The sequence below is a fragment of the Typopeltis vanoorti genome, chromosome 25 (genome assembly GCF_054136105.1).
Source record: "Typopeltis vanoorti isolate ZY-2024b chromosome 25, IOZ_Tvanoo_1.0, whole genome shotgun sequence".
NCBI lineage: Eukaryota > Metazoa > Arthropoda > Arachnida > Uropygi > Thelyphonidae > Typopeltis > Typopeltis vanoorti.
In genome coordinates this window covers 44,592,251-44,613,924 of record NC_143573.1, presented here as the reverse complement: position 1 = coordinate 44,613,924, position 21,674 = coordinate 44,592,251, and the positions used below count along the sequence as shown (strand labels likewise).

General features: G+C 37.4%; 1 protein-coding gene across 1 annotated transcript in view; it reads right to left on the bottom strand.

The window, feature by feature from the left end:
* The window catches only part of LOC150092702 (uncharacterized), a 195,954-nt gene that overhangs the window by 136,537 nt on the left and 37,743 nt on the right, over positions 1-21,674 (bottom strand). The window contains exons 4-5 of the mRNA XM_090414261.1: positions 8,468-8,576; positions 676-700 (exon numbers count right to left, since the gene is read on the bottom strand). Coding sequence (XP_090270387.1) covers positions 676-700; positions 8,468-8,576 — 134 coding nt within the window. The remainder of the gene's footprint in view (positions 1-675; positions 701-8,467; positions 8,577-21,674) is intronic.

Below are 21,674 nucleotides of genomic sequence, written 5' to 3'. Positions count from 1 at the left end.
AGCCCATCAGAATCACAAAAATAAATTCCAGTGTGATAGAATGGAGAGTTGTGTAGTTGGAGGATTGAATAGCAGAGTAGAGGGTCCTCCCATGACTTGGAAGTGTCCTGGTTTTCTGTTATCTGTGTGATGGATCCATGCAGTGAAAGCCATCCTGATTGAACATTTTCCAGACAGATGAATAAGGAAAGAAGATTTGACACCTATAAGTGTCAAATCTTCTTTCCCATCATATAGCATTATGATATCATATGATGTCCTGTAAGTACCAAATGCAAATATGGAATGTGACTGCTGCATCAGCAAATAATCACTGGTTGCAATCCTGCAAGTCCACACATGCTATCCACACATGTTATCTGATGAGAGATTGAATACTATGTTGATATAACAAAAAAAGACACTAAATTTTGGCAAGTTATTGCATTTGCAAATAAAATCCACATGATTCTACTTCTGTTAGTTTACAAAATATGTCATTGTGTTATCAATAATAATTTTGTTGTATGTGATCTACGTAAGAATAGCACAGGAACAATCTTTGTAGGAAAATTCGGCATTAAAATAATGTTTTGTATATGTAAAGCATAAATTCTATAACAAGGTTTATTTCTGTACTTTTTAACAGAAAGGTTTGGAAATTATTAAATAAAAAATAAATATTATTATACTTACTCTTTGACAGGTATTACACCAACACCTGAAGAATGAATAAAAAATAAATAAATAAATCTGTAGACTTAAAAATTAAGAGGACACATTCACTCTATTACTATAATTCAATAAAGCAATATTAGTAATTATCAAAGCAAGCAAAATAAATTATGATTATTCACATATGATATTGCAATTGTGTGCGCACACACACACACACACCGAGTGAAAATTTGAGTCAATTTCTAAGATTAGAGGAATACTTAATGAAAAGCATGAGAAAAATCTTGTTTTCCTGATGCAGAAATTAATAATATTAGGGATGCTATCAAAGAATATCCTCCCTCAAAGAATACTTGGGGGGGGGGGGGGGGGTGAAGTGAAAATGAAGAGCGAGAAGGTGAAAACCATAAGACTCCTGCCATACTATAATAGGGGATAACTGAGGAGGAGGGCATTGATAGCAAATGAAAGGACTACATGATAGACTATAATTAAATAGTTTCAGTGTTAGGTGTTCAGAGATCTTTGTTCACCAAGGGTTGAGAAGCACAAAGTCAGGATTCAGGTGAGTGTGTGTGAAGGCACTTGTAAGACAAGTGAGTGTGAAAATGACTAACAAATGTGAGATCTAGTCTCTGAAGTAACAGTATCAAATAGGGTAGTCAATTCAGAAAGTAAACATGAGGCCCTAAAGAGATGCTATAGTTTCTATATACTAATGCCAAAAGTATCAAGAGAAGGAAGAGTTTTTGGCACTGGTTAATGCAACCGTGTCAAAATTTATTGGCATTAGACTTGGCTAACAGCAGATGATGTAGTTACAGGGATGGAATGTGAAGGGTTTAGTATTTTCAGGGAGGACGGAGAAGATAGGATGGGCGAAGGGATACTGCTAATAATAACAGATAGCTTAAAAGAAGAGAGACAGGTGGGTGGGTGGGTGGGTGGATGGATGGATGGATGAATGACAGTTTTTTTTGAGGCAATAAGACAAAATATATGATTGGTTGCTGCTATAGGCCAGGGGATTCCAGAGATGATGTGGAAGACATGCATCAGCAAATTAATACAATGAGTGCAGGTTGAGTAATTATCGGGAGGGGCTTCAAATATGGAAAGAACACATGGCAAGAAGGAAATGAAATTTATACACCTGCTGAGGGATATTTACTTGAGTCAACCCAGGTATGAGAATATTGGATTTGGTTATGGGATCAGAAGAGCAATCCATAACCAAGGTGGTCACACTGCCTCTGATATATATGCCATATATATATGTTAAAGATACCAAGCTATTTTAAACCTAGTTTTAATCCATTTCTCAAGTAAGCAAACAGACAAGAAAGTCAAGTTTGCACCTGCAAGTAGTGCAAGTCCGGGTAACCTGCACGTAGTGCAAGTCTTAGGCAACTTATGGTAAAGGTGGAATAAGCTCTGATCACTATTCTTAATATTTACCCTTAATGCAAAGCACATCTCCTTGAGGAGATGTATGATGTTATGCATTAAAAGCAAGGGGCCACTACCCAGACTGGTTTCGACCTTTATTGAGGTCTCATCAGTGGGAGCCAGGCTTAGAAATACAGTGTGCTTTGCATTAAGGGTAAATATTAAGAATAGTGATCAGAGCTTATTCCATCTTTACCACGAGTTGCACTACGTGCAGGTCGAAAGACTTGCACTACTTGCAGGTGCAAACTTGACTTTCTTGGGAAATGGATTAAAATCAGATTTAAAGTTGCTTGGTATCTTTAACGTATATTATACCCAAGGTAAAAAACTCTCTACATCTATCTCTCATCCTGAGATTTTTATTTAATAAGATCAAAGCACCTTATGTTAACTTGTTTTGGTAAAATATTTATAAGCTTTATAAATTATTTATACTAAATATTTAGTAATACAAAGTTTTGTATTACTAAAACCTTGGTATTTGTAAGCCTGGCTCCCACTTTCGACCTCAATAAAGGTCGAAACCGGTCTGGGTAGTGGCCCCTTGCTTTTAATGCATAGCATCATACGTCTCCTCAAGGAGATGCGCTTTGCATTAAGGGTAAATATTAAGAATAGTGATCAGAGCTTATTCCACCTTTACCACAAGTTGCCTAAGACTTGCACTACTTGCAGGTGCAAACTTGACTTTCTTGTCGGGAAATGGATTAAAACTAGGTTTAAAATAGCTTGGTATCTTTAATGTATATTATATCCAAGGTAAAAAACTTTCTACGCTATATATATACATATACATACATATACACACATATATACATACATATACACATACACATATACACACCCCTTCTCTGTAAAGAAGGGATATATGTGGAACTATAAGATAGGTGATTGTGACATGTTTAGGAGAAAGTTTGAAGCTATGCCATGGCATAAAATCCTACAAGCGAAGAATGTTTGTGCATGGGAGATAGTTAAAGGGATATCTGAAGGAAGGAAGGAATATCAGATTGTATACCTAAGGTTAAGAGAGTTAATCAGCTAGGAGTTAGATGGATAAGTAGTATCATTGAGCAGGAACTACAAAAATAGTGTTGTGGAAAGAAAGGAGAAAGGTGACCAGCATAGTGTGGAAAGCAAAATAAGATTATGAGAAGAAATCATCTAAAAAGGCCAAAGGAAATCCCAAAGAATTCTTTCATTATGTAGCAAGTAAGAGGAAGAATGACTATGGAAGGAGAACTTTAATGAGTGCTGATGGTAGCAATGTGACAGAAGCAAATAAAATAGTAGAATCACTGAGGGACCACTTTTGCAAGGGTATATCATCCAAGTGAGGTTACTGCTGTGACATGCGTGACAGGGACCGAGTAGGAACAGAGGTGAATGAATTGGCAATTCTTAGAATATTGCAGAATCTCAATGTAAATACATCCATGGGATTAGATTGGATATCAGATTGAATTTTATGAGAATGTGAAAAGAAACTGCAATGCCTCTGATTAGGATCTTGGATCCTAGGATCTCTCTTTCCAGAGTTCCAAGGGAGTGGAAAGAGAGCAAAATAATTCCTTTGCTTAAGGAAGACTAAGACTTCATCAGCAAATTATACACTAATCAGTATCTCATTAGTAGTGGAACTCTGCATTCAGGAATGGATAGATAAGAATATGATATACTATGAAAGAAAGCATAGCTTTATGAAGAGTTGATCATGTCTTAGTAATTTAATAACTTTTTTTATAATAGAGTAACAGCTGAGTTAGATAAAGGGCATGGCTACACAATGATACTGACGGATTTTACAAAATGTGTTTGACAGGATACCATAGGGAACTGATACAAAAGCTGCAATAAATGGAGATGGATATGAAACATGATATGGATAAAAGGGTGGCTGATGGACAGATGAGCTTCTGCAGCTCAGTCGATATAGACAAAGCCCTTTAGTTGGAAAGACCTGGGTTCGATTCCCATCCATGATGTGAGGAACCTTTATTTGGTCTCTTTCAACTAAAGGTGAGTTAGCAGTCTCATATGGAGGTAGAGGGTTTTTTCACCCAGAAACTCTGGTTTTTCACCCCTCAGAACAGGCAAACCAGCCCTGTGAACACACACGGATACAGCCATGAATACTTGCAACAATGCGAAAGAGATAGGGTCCTCACTACATTATCCTTACACCTGTTATCAACCATGAGTCAACATTATGGTAGTCAACTTCCTGGACAGGAGATGACACATGATGATGCAGAACAGATTATGTACATGGAGGAGAAGAATTCAGGAGAAAGTTATTAATGGCATGCTGCAAGGTTCTATGCTAGGACAACTACTTCAAGGCAATGCAGAGAGCTTGCAGGATGATTTAAATAGGCTGTCAGTATATGCAAAAGATAATGGGTATCAGTTTAATACAGAGAAATACAGATATACTGCTCATATGCATGCTCAAGTAATTATTATTATTATTATCATGTGACACTTCCAGGAAGTCCAAAGACTCATCGAGGGAGTGTGTGCCAACAGCATCAAACGATTGATCCCTTCCAACTACTAACCATGCTCAAACTTTTTTGTGTATACAAATACCAGAAGTAACAGAAATAAGGTAAACAAATTTATGACCTTAGTACTCTATACTCAATTTATTAAAAATTACTAGTAGTATATTAGTGAAACATTGAATATAAATTGATGACTATAGAATATTCAGGGAGGATAAAAAAATAATGGAAGACAATAAATGAAGAAAAGGACTACCATTAGTGACAGCAGAAGAGTTATTATGTCACAGTAGAGAATGAGGATAAAAATGGTATTGGAAGTGTATGAGATAAGGCAGAAGGAGACAAGACATAATACTTAGTGGAGATGTTGTAACAGACCTAGAAGGAAAAATAACAACAAGGATATGTTTAACAAGCTTGAGTTTTTCATCCCATAAAAAAAAGAAGAAGAAAAAAACGGCCAGAAGAATCTACACACCTAATATATAATACATTAGGTGCCTTGTAACCATGGTCACTATAAGGCAGCTATGCTCTAATAATATTCTAATGTGCATTTTATTCTGCAAAAGAAGTACCTATATATGATGGTCTTTCTTTGACAACCCAGCAATATGGAAGCAAATATTTCCACATGACCAGTAGGATTATGATAAACTATGGTTTATCATAATCCTACTGATACTGTCTTAGCACATTAAGAACAGTTTATCAATTATGACTAATGTGTTAAGAACATGATTTTTGCTGTGTCCCAAACACTGATGTATCAACACTGCTGGAGCAATACAGTGGCACCCTTCCCTAAAAATTTTAGCAACATCTGGAAACTATGTTAATTTGGATTGAATGTATCAACAGTCCTATGCCCGATTCAATGAACAGTCCATGGTTCTTGAATCCATTTTTGTGTAGTAAGGCAGTTTGCCTAGTAAAGGGTTTCCAGGGCATAGTTCACTAGACCTTATTTACCATATCCATTAAACATGTGTTTTTGATTTTTTTTTTTTTTTTTTTCTGTGAAAGCTAACAATGTCTGAATCATTTGTTTGCAATAGAGAAATTACATCTGTGAGGACCTTTGCAGATATATAATTAAGAGGCTGGGAGGAGGGCTTTGAAGGTGCAGATAAAGTACACTATGTTCTAATAGGTATGAAGACTGATGTTTAATGATATATCTCCTCTTCACAAACACACACCACCCAAGAGTCCCAAATATATATGGTAATCGAGATGACAAATGCTATAGCTGTTTGTTGTTGAAGATGGGGAATATATTTTTTGATTTTTATTATTACGGGCAACTCCAAGGAGTCCTTAGACTCATCAAGTCTAAGGACTCCTTGTCAAGAACGTCATTCTTGACAAACATCATGCCAAGAACAACTATTCAACATCCACACAGAATCTATCATACTTTGCCTTGAACTCATTCACAGTCATGGCACCCACAACAGACTCTGGCAGCTTATTCCACTCATTCACCACTCTCCAACTAGTTTTAACACCCTTGCTAACCACACTCTTGCCCAGTTTCCATGGATGGCCCCTAGTCCTTCCACCACCAGTCTTGTTCTGAAAAATATCCTCTGAAATTTTATATAAGCTAATGAGGGTGTGGGATGTCCCCACTCCTTTTTAATGTCTATAGTGAATGGATGATAAGGGAGGCCTTGGAAGATCTGAAGGATGGAATAAAGATAAACAGTATCTGATAAATAATATAAGATATGCAAATGACATTGTGCTTATGAGCAAAACAAAGGAAGGCTTGCAAAAAATTTTGAACAGACTGAACGGGGTTGGAAATGAGAGATATAAAATGAAAATAAACATTCAGAAGACAAAAGTGATGAAGATTTCAAGGAAAGGAAATGATGGGATGGAAATCACTTTGAACAGACAAAGAATAGAAAATGCAAAAAGTTTTGAATACCTTGGGAGTTGGATAATAGATCTAATTATGAAATTAAGAACAGAATTAAAAAAGCGGATGAAGGGAATGTCACAGTGTTGAGAATGAATGTGGTTTAGTTCTGTGGTTAGGGCATTCTCATTTGAACAGATAAGGTTAGCTCTGTTGTGTAGTGTCTTAATGACCCTGTATTGTTGTGAGGGGGGGAGGGGATTGTTGGTGAATGCACCTGCCTGTATGGGTGGGTTTTCTATAAACTGAGAAAACCATGATTCCATCAGGCTGGCAGGTGAATAGCGTGTCTAAGAAAGGAAGGCAGTTGTTTTTTTCCTCTCCAGAATCAAGTTCACCCTTTTTCAGGGTGAACTTGATTCTGGGGTGTTGGTTGTTTAAGCGTGATAGGAAGGAGAGGAGTGCATCGGAGCCATGTGGCCAAATAGCGAACATATCATCAACATGGCAAAACCATATGGTTGGTTTTTGTGGGGCAGAGTTTAAGGCTTTCTCTTCAAAAGTCTCCATATAAAAGTTGGCCAAAGGTGGGGAGAGTGGAGAACCCATGGCTGTCCCCTCTATTTGTTTGTAGAATTTTCCTTTCCAAACAAAATAGCCCGAGTTCATTGTGAACTGAAATAGGGCTATGATATCGGGAGGAAACTTAGCTTGGATTAGTTCTAAGGATTCTTTGAGTGGGACCTTTGTGAATAAGGAGGAGACATCAAAACTGACCATTATTCAGCATGCTTGAGTGTAAGGTTTTCTATGCTAGCTTTGAAGTGGGCTGAGTTTTTTTTTTTTTTATGTGTGAAGGCATGTTGACAGAATAGTGTGCGAGAGCTTTGGCCAAATGTTTAACTAATTTGTATGTGGGGGGGAATCAATGGCATCCCACTATGGGACGTAATGGCACATTTTCTTTATGTATTTTTGGGAGTGCATATATACGGGGGGGGGGGGGGGTATGGAGTTAAACGGTTTTAATTTGTTAGTGACTTCTACAGGCCAAGAAGTGACCTTCTTAAGGAGCCTGTGGAGTTTTCTAATTTGTGAGTTGGTGAGATAGTACTCGATAGGGAGGTAAGTAGCCCGATCCTACAAGAGAGCATTCAGCTTATCTGTGTAATCCGTTTGGTTAAGCAATACTGTGGCGTTCCCTTCATCCGCTTTGGTGATTATAATTTCCTTGTTTTTCTTTAATTCTTGTAGAGATTTAATTTCCTTATTAGGCATGTTGATTTTTGGTGGTTTTGCTTTGGTCAGAACACAAGCCACATCCAGTCTAATATCGTTGGCGATGTGGTTGGAAGGTGTCATATCCCGCGTTCAATTTGTATCATAATGTCTTCAACAGGTATTCTTCTGGGCGCAACGGCGAAGTTGTGGCCATGTGAGAGAGCGTCAAGCGCTTCAGGTTTCAAACTAATTGACGAAAAGTTGACTACAGTGTCGGTATGAATTTTTGGTTCGGAGTTTGAGTTCTTTTTTAAATTCTCAAATTTTTTGTTGTGTCGTTCTTGATGCGTATAAACCGCACTGCTGTGGATAAAGAATTTAAAAAAGTACACGAGATGTCGTATAAAATAGACCAAATCTCATGGTTTAAGGTGCTGGAAAGCTCATCTTCGAGTGCCTGGATAGCTAAGTTAGCGTCATTCAGGGAACGGCAAGTGGCAGTGGCTAGGATTAAAGATTCAGAAGTTAATACTGTAGTGGTGGTGGTAGTAGAAATACCCCTCTTTTGTGTTAACTACCCATTGCAGTAAGGCTTTCTGGGAATTTTATTTACTCTCAATTATAACTGACTTAAATGAATATAAAGACAAATAAGAAAACACATTGTAATTGATTATCATATTACAGCAAATCATATCTTAGTTTCTGATTAAGAGAATGACATTTTTTTGCTTTCAATCTTCTGTTTCAAACTTACTTTTCACCTTAAGGACAGCTCCAGGCTTGGCCTTCAGAAGGCATAATACTTCTTCATGAATTGCATGTTCAATGGTGAAACCATTCACCCGAAGTATCTGATCGCCTGCCTAAAATTAAAAAAAAAAAAATCATCCTGCATATAAATAATGTATGAATTTTAGCCAAATATTAGTATTAGGAATGAAAGTAGTATTATTATTCTAAGACTACATGGAGTCACAAAATGCACTATGACTTACATTTTAAAGGCTCTGATATCAATTTTACCTTGCTCTGAACACATTTTGTCAAAGCATTCCACTCAACCACCACTCTCCATGCAAAAAAAAAAAAAAATCAATTTTCACTTCCATACATGTCTCTTCCAGTGATGATTACCTGCTTACCTACCACCTACTTACCTGGGCTAGATCTTCCCAAAATCTAATATGCTCCTCTCGCCAACATATGCTCATTTTCTAAGTTACTCCATAAAGAAGATGTAATCAAGTTTTGAATGAATTAAAAAAAATGATTTCATTGAAGTATGCAAGTATATGTATCAAGTATGTCAGAGCCTTTTGGTGGGTGCATGGCTAGGAGATGAGCAATTCTGCTTGGTAGTGGGTATCAGCCTGCCAGTGAATGTAGCCACTACTGAGTATTCTGATGAGTTTAGTGATCCTTTTGGGTCAACTTACTGAGATTTAGTGTGATCGTTTAGATCACTCAGTTTTTAGAAAGGAATCCTCTCACTTTAACTGACTGCTGAAGTTCTCCTGATCACTGCATTCCACTGGATGCCCTATGGAATGACTCCTGCTAATGTGACCTTGATTTCCACTAGGAGAGGAGCAATTCTTGCTCACTGCTTGCAGAGGCCGATGTTTGACTGAGTGATAGGCTTTTGCCTGTCAGTGGGTGGAGCCAAGGCTGTTGTCTGATGGAACCACTTGAAGAGATTCAGATAAAAAAATAATGAGTTAGAATTATCCTTTTGGGTCATGAGATTAAAGATTAGTTTTTGGAGACCATTCATGTGCCTTATACAGTGAAACTGGCCTGAGTATTTTGGAATACTGAAGCAACTGATATAAAGTTATGTCACTAGCCTCTATATACAAGTAGACGAGTTGGGAAGGTACTCCATATGCAAAATATGTTTACTCATGCTTTGGTAAAGGATTAAAACAAGAATATAATTTCTTGTCAACTGTAATATACTATGTCACTGAACGAGTTTACAGAGGAATTATGGATATTGGTGAATAGTGGTTAGTGCAGGTTCCCTCTTTAAACTCCATGAAATGCCTACTTAGTAGTAGTAGTAGTAATAATATGAAGCAAATGGTTAATTGCTTCACTTCATGATGAATCTGTAATTATGGCTTGGGGCTACAATTACTTTATTGATGGAGTGCTTATTTCATAATTTTTTTTCTGATGCGAGGATATTTTTATTACATTCTTTTTGCTTATTATAGTGTTTCATAATTGCAATGTCATTTTTTTTTATATCAACTCCACAATAAGCCATTGTAAAACCTATAAGAGAGGAGTCATGTGGACATATGGTTAACAAGACAGAAAAAATATACTGATGTTTTCAAATGGATAGCGTTCATAGTCCCTGGGGGAAAGTGGGGTGAAGAGAACTATTCTTTAGAACACTGGGTTATTTCTTGACAGAGTAAAAGAAAGAAGCTAGTTCTATAGGTTTTGAAGCCAAACATCATATGAATGTTGATCAGTGGCTCCTTGTATCTTTTTATGGACTTAGAGGAAAATGTAAAGAATGGTGGCAACCATTTTGGAACAGCATCTATAAAAATACCAACAGAAAAGGCATAAAAGCAAATCAGAGAATCCATGGAAAACTCACTGACAGAGTCTATTAAGCAGACACAACTCAGTGTTCAGCATGATGCAATTCATCCTAGTGCAATCCCAATGATATTCTTTTATGATGGATTTGAGGGTAGCTATCTGATAGATATCAGTAATTTGTGTGTGGAAAGAGAAATGTCTTCGAAGAGGAATGTGTCTCAAGGATCTATTTCAGAGTCATTGTTGCTTTTCTTGTATGTTAATGATATTGGAGAATTTTTTGCAGATCATGCAAAGTTGCAAAAAACTATGAGGAGTAGAGCAGATGTGGCTTTATTATGTGGTGACTACAGCGAACATGAAGGTATTTAAAGCACAGAAGAGGGATCTCCCACAATGAGTCTGACTCCATAGAAGTCTGAAAATAATAAGTATAAATGTACATAATCATAGTGTTGCAATATGAATGTTTTTATTTTTATTAAAATTCAAGCTTTCTTTTGACATAAAATATTATGCAAGATCAAGAAACAAAATATTGTTTCTTACTACTCCCACTGCTTTTGAATGCACTGCAATATGAATGTTTTTATTTTTTTATTAAAATTTAAGCTTTCTTTTAACATAAAATATTATGCAAGATCAAGAAACAAAATATTGTTTCTTACTACTCTCACTACTTTTGTAGTTATCATCACCGTTGCCGGTTCTGGGGGATGAAAAACCCGAGTTTCTGGGTGAAAAAACTCCCTACCTCCACATGAGACCAGCTAACTCATCTTTTGTTGAAAGAACCAGATAATTTATCAGATAAAGGTTCCTCACATCACATCACTGACAGGAATCAAACCCAGGTCTTCCGTCAATACTGACTGAGCTACAGAGGCTCAGTTGGTTATATATATATATATAGCTCAGAAAAAGGGTGTTGTTGCTTCAAGTCAATATCTAAATAAATCATATGCTTTTTAAAAAAAAACAAGAATGTAAATACTATTTATATTTATTTATTTAATCTACTGTATCAAGACACTAATCTATTCATTTATTTAAAGCTTAATTTAACTTTCAAGTACATATTTAAGATAAATCTAGATTGTTTGAAATTTATTTTTTTGCTAAATCTTAAATTGCTGAGAAAGACTGATAATATCGCTAAATGTTTAAGGAATTACTCTAGCACCTTGAGCCCCAAAGTTTTAAGAAGATTTACAATACATGAGGGTAATACAAATTCTAAAAGTTATATATAACATCGATTAAAACCATAATATAGCAATATAGCAATTCCTTAAACATTTAATGAAAGATATTATCAATCTTTCTCAACACGGCCGTGATCACAGGAGGTCTAAATCTACAAATGCTAAAAAACATCAAACGGTACCTTTCACAGTTTCCACACTCACTATACTCTCTGGCATTGCAATCAGCTCACTCACCACTCTCCGTGCAAAACCATTTCCTGAAGCTTTTTCACTAATATAGCCAAAATGAATTTTAAGGAATTTTTAATCCATGCAAGGATGGACGGATGCCACCACAAGCAGGTGTGCAAGTTGTGCACCATACAAAATTAAGTTTTAAAAATCAATTCTCCATTCCAAACACTATGCACGTGTTTGCTTATGTCAGGTTTCATTTCTGAAAGAAGTACTGTATATCAATTCAAAGAAACAGCACGTATCATGCAATCTGAAACTATCAGCACTGCTGACATTTTCTGGTAAGCATACTGTTGCAGTTCTAGGAAGCTCAGGCTAACAAATATGGGCTAAGCCAAGTCTTCTTCTATGCAGATACAAATTAACACCCTTCCATCTTTTTATTGGTTCTCTAAGTTAAAGTTGTGTAGTCATCTGAACATGATATTCAATTATTGAAATACTGGAACATTTGCAACAATGTGTGTGAAGTATTTCATTACTGTACATGCACTGATCATGATCGAAGCTGTCTGCTGTTGCAGTATTTGTGAAATAATACCAATTTTAAAGAACGATAAGTATAAAAACATACAAGATTTTTTTGTTTCAATAAATCTATTTTAACATTTACATTTGTTTAAAAACTTTTTTTGCATTTATTTTATTTATTTTTTATTTATTATTTTTTTTATCAAAGAGGGGGGGGGGCACCATAAAACTTTTTGCACAAAGGTGCCTGACATGCCAGTGGCAGTACTGCAAGGATGCTCAATTTCCAAGCACTTGATTATTCCAATTGGTGTGAATTTATTTTTCCTCCCATAACCCTCTACTGCACATATGTAGTAGTATAGTGAGAGGCTGATTTATATACATCCAGCATTACAGCAATGACACAGGTTGTCCAGAAATAATTACTTGATCCATATGTCTACCTTTTTATAATTTCTTCTCCCTCTTCCACTATGTAATCATGAATATTGTCCAAGTAAGCATAGTTTACGGATTTAACAGAGTTCCCAAATGATTTATCCACACACATTTACTCTATGACAAAAATAGCTTGGTTAAACCTGGCTTTCAGGTCTAAGACACATCATGTTAATTTTTGATAGTCTTCCTTTCAAGAACAAAGAGTGGCAACAATTTCCTGTTGCCACAAATTTGATTTAATGCCACCACTTCATACAACTATAATTTATTTGCTGACTGTGGTGTCATAGGGAATTTCAAAGTGCATAAGTATTTAATCAATATTACCAATCTGCAAGCAACTGTGGGAAATGTGCTTTCTGTAAAATGATAATATATGCTGAAAACATTTTTTTTTTTTCAATTCTTTTGATTCATATGTGCTTGCAACAGTTGGCATTGTTGTTGTTTAGAATTATGGCCAATGCAACTAAAGCCATGAGGATGGTGTATTGTGTCTGGTGAGATGAAAACCTAACTTTTTCATCTCCCAAGATAACACTACACACGAGACCAGTTAACTTCAGCTGTAAAGTCCCTATAAAAGTTCTTCACATACTTATTACTTATTATTAATATTAACATCTAACCTCCATGGAGTAAGAGATTCATCATGGAAGGTACACGAAGTTCATCCAATCCATGCTTTAAACGGATTTAACGTGTCTACATTCACAACACACTCAGACAATGCCTTCCAGTTCACCAACCACTCTCTCTCCATGCAAAGAACCTGCTCCTCACTTCTCTGTTCATACCCTCCTTATACAGTTTCCAAGGATGGGCTTCTGTTCTACCCCCACCCCATCCCATTCTATAAAAAATTTCTTCCATGTCAACTGATGACAACCCTTGAGTAACAATCATATCCCAACATCCTCCTCATTCATGAGGCTTTGCAATTTATATTCTTTCAATCTATCTTCATAGTCCACATTCCACTAACCACCTTTGTGAATCTTTTCTGAACCGTTTCAAACATATCCTTGTCACCATGAAAACCTAGTGATCAATCCATACATAATAATCCATTTGAGGACTTATCAAGGCCTTATACAATGAAATCATAATTTCTATTTCTGCATGTTAGGGTCCTCTGCATTATTGCTATTATCTGATGTAATGACTTGTGCAAAGTGGCCCTTGAATTTTGGGGGCTTGTCCACCCCACTCCAGATCTCTCATCTCTTTTACCTCCTTTAAAGTTTCCACCACCAAGTGTATACTTTGCATCCCATTGTTGCTTACCAAATCTTAAAACCTTACACTTTGAAACATTAATCTGACAGTTTCACTTACCTGACCATTCATACAATCTATTCAAGTCCTCCTGTAAGGTCATAACATCTCCTTGACTCTGCACTGCTCTCCCCAATTTTGCATCATCTGCAAACAGCTGCATATTACCAGTTAAACCAATCCCAATATCTTTAATATACAAACTGAACAACAATGGTCCCAAAACTGACTCCTGTGATACACTATTAGTGACCGTCCTCTTATGAGCGCATAGGTATTTAAATTGCATTTCTTCTACCAGCTAATTTGCCTGTTCCGAGGGACAAAAAAACTGAGTTTCCAGGAAAAAAACCTCTACCTCCATATGACACCAGCTACCTCACCGCCAGTTGAAAAACCCCGATAAAAGGTTCTTTGCATCCTTGACCAGATTCGCCAAAGGGCTTTGTCAATACCAACTGAGCTATGGAGGCTCTTCTACTTGTCACATATCTGACAAGCTCTACTGTTTTCTTGGCCTGGTTTGCTAATTTCTGCTCATACTCTAGTTTTGCTGTTCTTAACTAAATGAGTCACCTTATTGCCCTGCTCTTTATACTCCTCGTGCAACCATTATTGCTACCATTATTCATCTTGTGCTGCCTCCACAGAATCCTCTTCTTCCAAATTTCATGCCACACCCCCATATACAACTTTCTGATACCCATCTGACAGCCAGTCACTGATCCAACTCAGAAAGTCTGTTATCCAATCTCATTCAGCATATCAATTTATTTGGCATTCTATCAAAAGTTTTTGCAAAATCTAAGTATACCAGTGTATATAAATCTCCCTTGTTCAAGTCATTGTCACCTTGTTAAAGTACCTAAGTAAGTTAGTAAAACATGATCTCCCTTTAACAAAATCCATGCTGATAATTTCCTGTGGTTATCAGCATGGATTTGTTAAAGGGAGATCATATACCCATTTCTGTATCCTACTTCTTACGAATCACTCTAGTACCTTCTTCACATCACAATAGTATTATTATTCTAATTTCAATAACTTCAATCTCACCAGTTCCACTCACCTGATCTCTCGCTTCACCTCTTACTTCTGCTCTCTTGCTTACATCACTCATTCCTCCATGCAACAATAGTCTCTCTGATTGACTCACACCTAATCCATTCAAATGCAACACCCCACTTTTGTACATTTCCATCTTTCCTTCAAATGCATTCCACACATTCACGAACTCCACTCCCTTCTCCTCGCACAGCTCTACCAATACACCATTCATGATCCCTGCTCTTCATCTCAACTCACCATCACCACATATAAGGCAACAACCACATTGTTATCTTTCACTCTCCTCAACAATCTACTGATATCCATTCTTACATTCTCTTTATGTCCAAACAAGTCAGTTGATAGACAGAAAAGGGGTGATATGATTGAGACATACAAATTACTGAGGGGTTTTTACAAGATTAATTCAGAGGAAATTTTTCAGAACAGGCCTTACCTTGTTGGTGGGAGAACTAGGAGCCATCCATGTAAACTGCGTAAGAGTGAGTTAGCAAGGGTGTTAGAACCAGTTTTTTTGTTTGGAGAGTAGTGAATGAATGGAATAGGTTGTCAGTCTGTTGTGGGTGCTATGACTGTGAATGAGTTCAAAGCAAAGTATGATAAATGCTGCGCAAATGTTGCATAGTTCTTAGTGATGTTTAGAGCCTCCCTCAATGAGTCTAAGGAGTCTTTAGACTCATTTCCATTTGCTCCAATTTATGCAATAGCTTTCTGTGCAGTATTCTATCAAATGCCTTTGCAAAGTCCAGCAGTATCATGGTGTAGTCATTTCCTTCATCGAATTCTGCAGTCACTTTATAAAATAGGAATAAATTACTGAAGCAGACCTTACCTTGTACAAAGCCATGATGCCTCCTATAACTTATCATATTCCTATCCATCATTCCTAAATTTTACTTTTAACTAACTTTTCCAATACTTCAACCACCACTCCAGAGATACTAATTGGTCTGTAATTTGCTACTTCTATCTTGGAGCTACCTTTATGTAATAGAACTATCTTGCCCTCTTTACACCCCCCCCATTGGAACCTTTCCAGAGCTGAGACTTAAACAGACACTGCTAGTTCACTTGCACATTTTAATAGCACATGAGCTGACATACCATTCAGGCCTGCTGCTGTATCCACATTGATATTTTGCAAGAGGATGTAATTATAAATGAGGTGTCAAATCCACCAATTGGTGAGAGTGACCATGAGGCGATTACCTGGGTGGTTGCCAGCAGTGTGAGGACCCCTGTGAGAAAAGGATATATGTGGAACTACAAGGGGGTGATGATGAAGAGCTCAGGAGACTGCTTGCGGGTATAGCATGGAAGGAGGAGTTAGCTGGAAAAGAGATCAATGCAGCTTGGGGGATTTTCAAAAACTATCTAGCAGATGCAATGTCTAAATGTTTTCCAAGGGTGAGAAGGTTAAATAAGGTAGGTGTGAGATGGATGAATAAAGAGATCAAGCATGCGATACAGAGAAAAAGGACATTGTGGAGGCAGCATAAGAGAAGTAGAAATAACCAATTTCATGAGGTTTACAAAGACCAGACAAGGAGGGTGACTTGGTTGGTGAGAGTAGCTAAAGAGAGGTATGAACAGCAGTTAGCTAATGAAGCCAAAAAGAATCCTAGGGAGTTCTTTCGATATGTAGCCAACAAAAGAAAGAATGATTATGGAAGGATGACATTGATTGAAGAAAATGGTATAAAGACAGCTGTTGCAGAATGTGTGGTGGAGATACTTAATGAGCAGTTCATAAAGATCTTTTAATCTTGTGAATGTGACTTCATGGAGAGATTGAGAGCAGTTGATAATGGGGAGGAGAGACTGACTGTAAGCGAGCAAGAGGTGTTTGGGGAGTTGAGTAAACTAGATGTAAATAAGGCTGTGGGACTTGATAATATATCACCGTGGATTCTGAAGGAAAGTGCCAGAGAGTTGACACCTGCCTTGACATATTTTTTTAATATGAGTTTTGCACTTGGTCAAGTTCCTAAGGAGTGGAAGGAGGGCAAGATTGTGCCACTTCATAAAGGAGGTGATCGAACTCAAGCATCAAACTATAGGCCTATCTGTGTATCAGGTGTTGTGGTTAAGTTGTTGGAGAAGCTTGAGAGAATTAGGATCCAGAGTTGGGTAGACAACAATGGTATAATCTTTAATGGACAGCATGGATTTGCTAAAGGGACATCATGTTTTAGTAATCTACTTATTTATTACAATAAAGTGACGGCTTCCTTGGACAGAGGAGAAGGATATACAGTAATATACTTGGATTTAGCAGAGGCTTTTGATAGAGTACTCATGATAAGTTGACAGTCAAACTAGAGCAGATGGGGTTGGATATTAGATTAGTGCATTGGATTGGAGACTGGCTATCTGATAGGTATCAACAAGTTGTGTATGGGGGTGCGATATCCAGGAAAAGGAAAGTCACTAGTGGAGTACCTCAGGGGACTGTTTTAGGGTCATTACAATTTAATTTGTATATTAATGATATTGGCGAAGATTTGGATGGAGATATTCAGTTGTTTGCAGACGATGCAAAGTTGGGACAAACCATAAAGAGTAGTGAAGATGTTGTGGCCTTGCAAGAAGACTTGAATAAATTGAGTGATTGGGAATGGAAATGGGGATGTGAGTTCAATGTTGCAAAATGTAAGGTTTTTAAAATTTGAAAAACAAAGATGGGATGCAGAAATTATGCTTGGTGAGAATATATTGTTGGAGGTAGTGGAAATAAGAGATCTGGGGGCGATTGTGGATAAGGATCTAAAATTTAGGGGACACATCGCCAAAATTGTGAAGACAACACAAAGGCTTCTGGGAATGATGCGGAGGACACTGACGTGTAGAAGTAGGGAGATTCTTGTTCCGTTGTATCATGCTTTGATTAGGCCACACATGGACTATTGTGCCCAGATTTAGTCACTGAGTTTTCAGAAGGATGAAGAGATGTTGGAAAGGGTTCAAAAGGTGACTGACTAAGGTAGTTGCTGACCTCTAGAATGTTGAGTATGAGGAAAGATTGAGAAGATGTAATTTGCAGAGTCTGGTGGAAAGGAGGAAGAGGGGAGATATGATAGAGAACTACAAGTTGGTAAGGGGTTGTTATAAGATCAATGGTAGAGAAGTTATGCAGAGAATAGTGGGAGATCAGGGGAGAACCAGAGTTCATCCCTGGAAACTGTACAAAGAGGATGAGAGTAGGGGAGTGAGAAGCAGGTTTTTTCATGCAGAGTTGTGAATGACTGGAATGCCTTGCCCGAGAGTGTGGTGTCTGCAGAGAATTTGAGTGTGTTTAAGGTGCATAATAATGAGCTGTGTGTATGAAAAAAGGTCCTCCCAGATGAGTCTTTGACTCCATGAGGTCTTGGGGTAATAATAATAATAATATATTGGTACCTCCAGTTCATCTAGCTCAATGCTCAAATCAGTCTGTCAACTCACTAACTGCAAACTCACCAGCTGGATGATATACTCTTGCAATAGCAACTAGTTCTTCTGCTTCTGTAACTTACCTATCATCAGCACCGAGTACAGTATCTTTCCATGATCATTCTTTCTTTCACTTGCTATAGCAAAAATTTTTTTTGGATTTACTTTGGCCTGCTTAGCTAATTTTCCCTCGAAATCTGATTTAGCCTTCGTTACCATATTAGCTTCCTTTCTTGCTTGTGCTTTATACTGCTCATGAGCATGCTGATCACTTTGTTGTTTATATTCCTTCCACAATGCCCCCCCACACACACACGCCATTTATTTTTGCAGCTCCTGCTTTATATTGTAAGTCATCCACTTAATTCCTGCTCAATTTATCCTCTTGCCCCTTGGGGTATGCACTCTGATACTGCCTTGCTCAAACAATCCTTAACCACTTGTCATGCACTAATGACATTCATTCCATGTAGTTTCTTATGCCAGCACTGCTCCAAGTTGCCTCCTAAATTTGTCATAATTGCCAGCTTTGTAGTTCTGCATAAACCCTTAAGTACAGGATGTGTACTCCAATTCTGTAAATCTCGAAAAAGGAATACAACAAGGTGCCTAAATAAAAGCTTTTCGAAACACTACAATTTTATCAGGTAAACAGAATATTATATAGAACAATATATAACGTATATTTAAGTGTAAGTCAACAGTTAGAATTTAAGGAAATACAGGAAGATGGTTTGATGCAAAATCAGGGATAAGACATGAATACACATTATTTCCACTCTTATTCATCATCTATATGGATCACAATATGAAAGAAAGTAGTATTACAATATTAGAATTGGAGATTATTATTATTCGTGATACCTCCAAGGAGTCCGAAGACTCCTCGCGGGAGGACACCAACTGCACAATTCTCTGTCTCCACCACTACTGAACCTCTACTACCAATCAACCACATCAGTGTCAATTGTGTGCGTTTTGAAGGGCCAATTTGTCTGTATGAGGGATGAAAAACCCGAGTTTCCGGGAGAAAAAACCGTGCTATCTCCGTATGAGATCAGCTAACTCACCTTCAATTGAAAAAGTCCATATAAAGATTCTTCCCATCATGACAGGAATCGAACTCAGCCCTTTTCCAATTGAAGGGTGCAATGTACTGTCGTTTTTCCAATTGCAGTCAAATTTAGGTCTTTGCTTTAATGCAGATGATGATGATATACTCCTAAACACATCTAATGCAAATCTCCAGGATTCTCTAGCTAAACTGAATAACAGCTATAACAAATAATAAATTTAGTTTAATCCTTTATCCAAGTGTGAGCAAACAAAGTTTGCGCCTGAAAGTATCTTCAGGACTGGGTTAAGGTGGTACTACACCAGGGCAACTCGTTGCAAAGGTGGAGCAAGCTACCAACACTCCTATCCTAGTATCTCCCATAATGCAAAACACATCTCCTTGCGGATATGTCTAATGTTATGCATTAAGGGAAGGGCCACTACCCAGACCGGTTTCGACCTTTATTGAGGTCTCTTCAGTGGGAGCCAGGCCCAAGTCGAGATATCAGGAAGAAGCATTAGCAGGTCATCTCCACCTATAGGAATTGCCAATTGGTGTGCCACCCTTTTTTAATAAATTACTCTGGATTTAGAGAAAACTTAATGCATAACATTAGACATATCCGCAAGGAGATGTGTTTTGCATTATGGGAGATACTAGGATAGGAGTGTTGGTAGCTTGCTCCACCTTTGCAACGAGTTGCCCTGGTGTAGTACCACCTTAACCCAGTCCTGAAGATACTTTCAGGCGCAAACTTTGTTTGCTCACACTTGGATAAAGGATTAAACTAAATTTATTATACTCTAACCAAGTGGAAAATAAACTTTCAACATCTTTCTCTAAATCCAGAGTAATTTATTAAAAAAGGGTGGCACACCAATTGGCAATTCCTATAGGTGGAGATGACCTGCTAATGCTTCTTCCTGATATCTCGACTTGGGCCTGGCTCCCACTGAAGAGACCTCAATAAAGGTCGAAACCGGTCTGGGTAGTGGCCCTTCCCTTAATGCATAACATTAGACATATCCGCAAGGAGAGGTGTTTTGCATTATGGGAGATACTAGGATAGGAGTGTTGGTATCTTGCTCCACCTTTGCAACGAGTTGCCCTGGTGTAGTACCACCTTAACCCAGTCCTGAAGATACTTTCAGGCGCAAACTTTGTTTGCTCACACTTGGATAAAGGATTAAACTAAATTTATTATACTCTAACCAAGTGGAAAATAAACTTTCAGCTATAACAAATTTTGCACTAAAATCAGCAATAAAAAGACCAAAACTATGAAAATAGACAGAAACATTGACAACTGCACTCTGAATTTTATAGCACAAGTAAAATATTTCAACTATTTAGAACAGTTTTTAGTGGAGATGGAAAATTAATGGAAATAGACAACAGAATAAGCAAAGTTGTTATAGTTGGCAGGTAGTAGACTGAATAGATTTATATGGAATAAGAGAGAAATTAGCCAAAACATCAAACTAGCAGTATGCAAGACAATGTTCAAACCAGTTTTAAGTTATGTATCTGAAAGTTTGGTTAGAAATATTTGGATATTAGGTCAGTGGATTGGACTGGTGAGTGGCTCTCTGATAAATATCAGAGTTGTATATGGGGGAGCAGTATCAGGGAATAGGAAAGTTACCAGTTCCACAGGGTTCAGTCCTGGGACCATTACTGTTCAATCTTTATGTCAATGATATTGTCACAGGACTACAAGGAGATGTTCAGTTGTTTGCATATGATGTGAAGGTTATTAGCAATAGTGCTGATGTTTTGGCTCTTCTTCGAGGGGATTTGAATAAGTTGGAATGTTAGGCAAAGGCATGGGGATGGCAATGTAATGCAACTAAATGTAAGGTTTTAAAAGTTAGGATCCACAGAAGGGATGCATCATATTCTAAATTAAAGATACCAAGAAATTATATTCTTGGTTTAATCCTTTATCCTGAAGCAATTATCTTCATTTAAGATAATTACTTCAGGTGCAAACTTTGTGCCCGAAGTAATTTCAGGACTGGGTAACTCGTATATAAAAGCTAATGACTTCACATCACTTGCCTTAGTTTGATCACTTGTGTTTGGTTGGAAGTAGCTTTGGATTCATCTAATGGATACTCACAGGGTGCAGGAACCCCTGTGCAGCAGCTAGGTTCTTGTTTCTGCACCCTGTGAGTACCCATTAGGGGAAGCTAAAGCTGCTA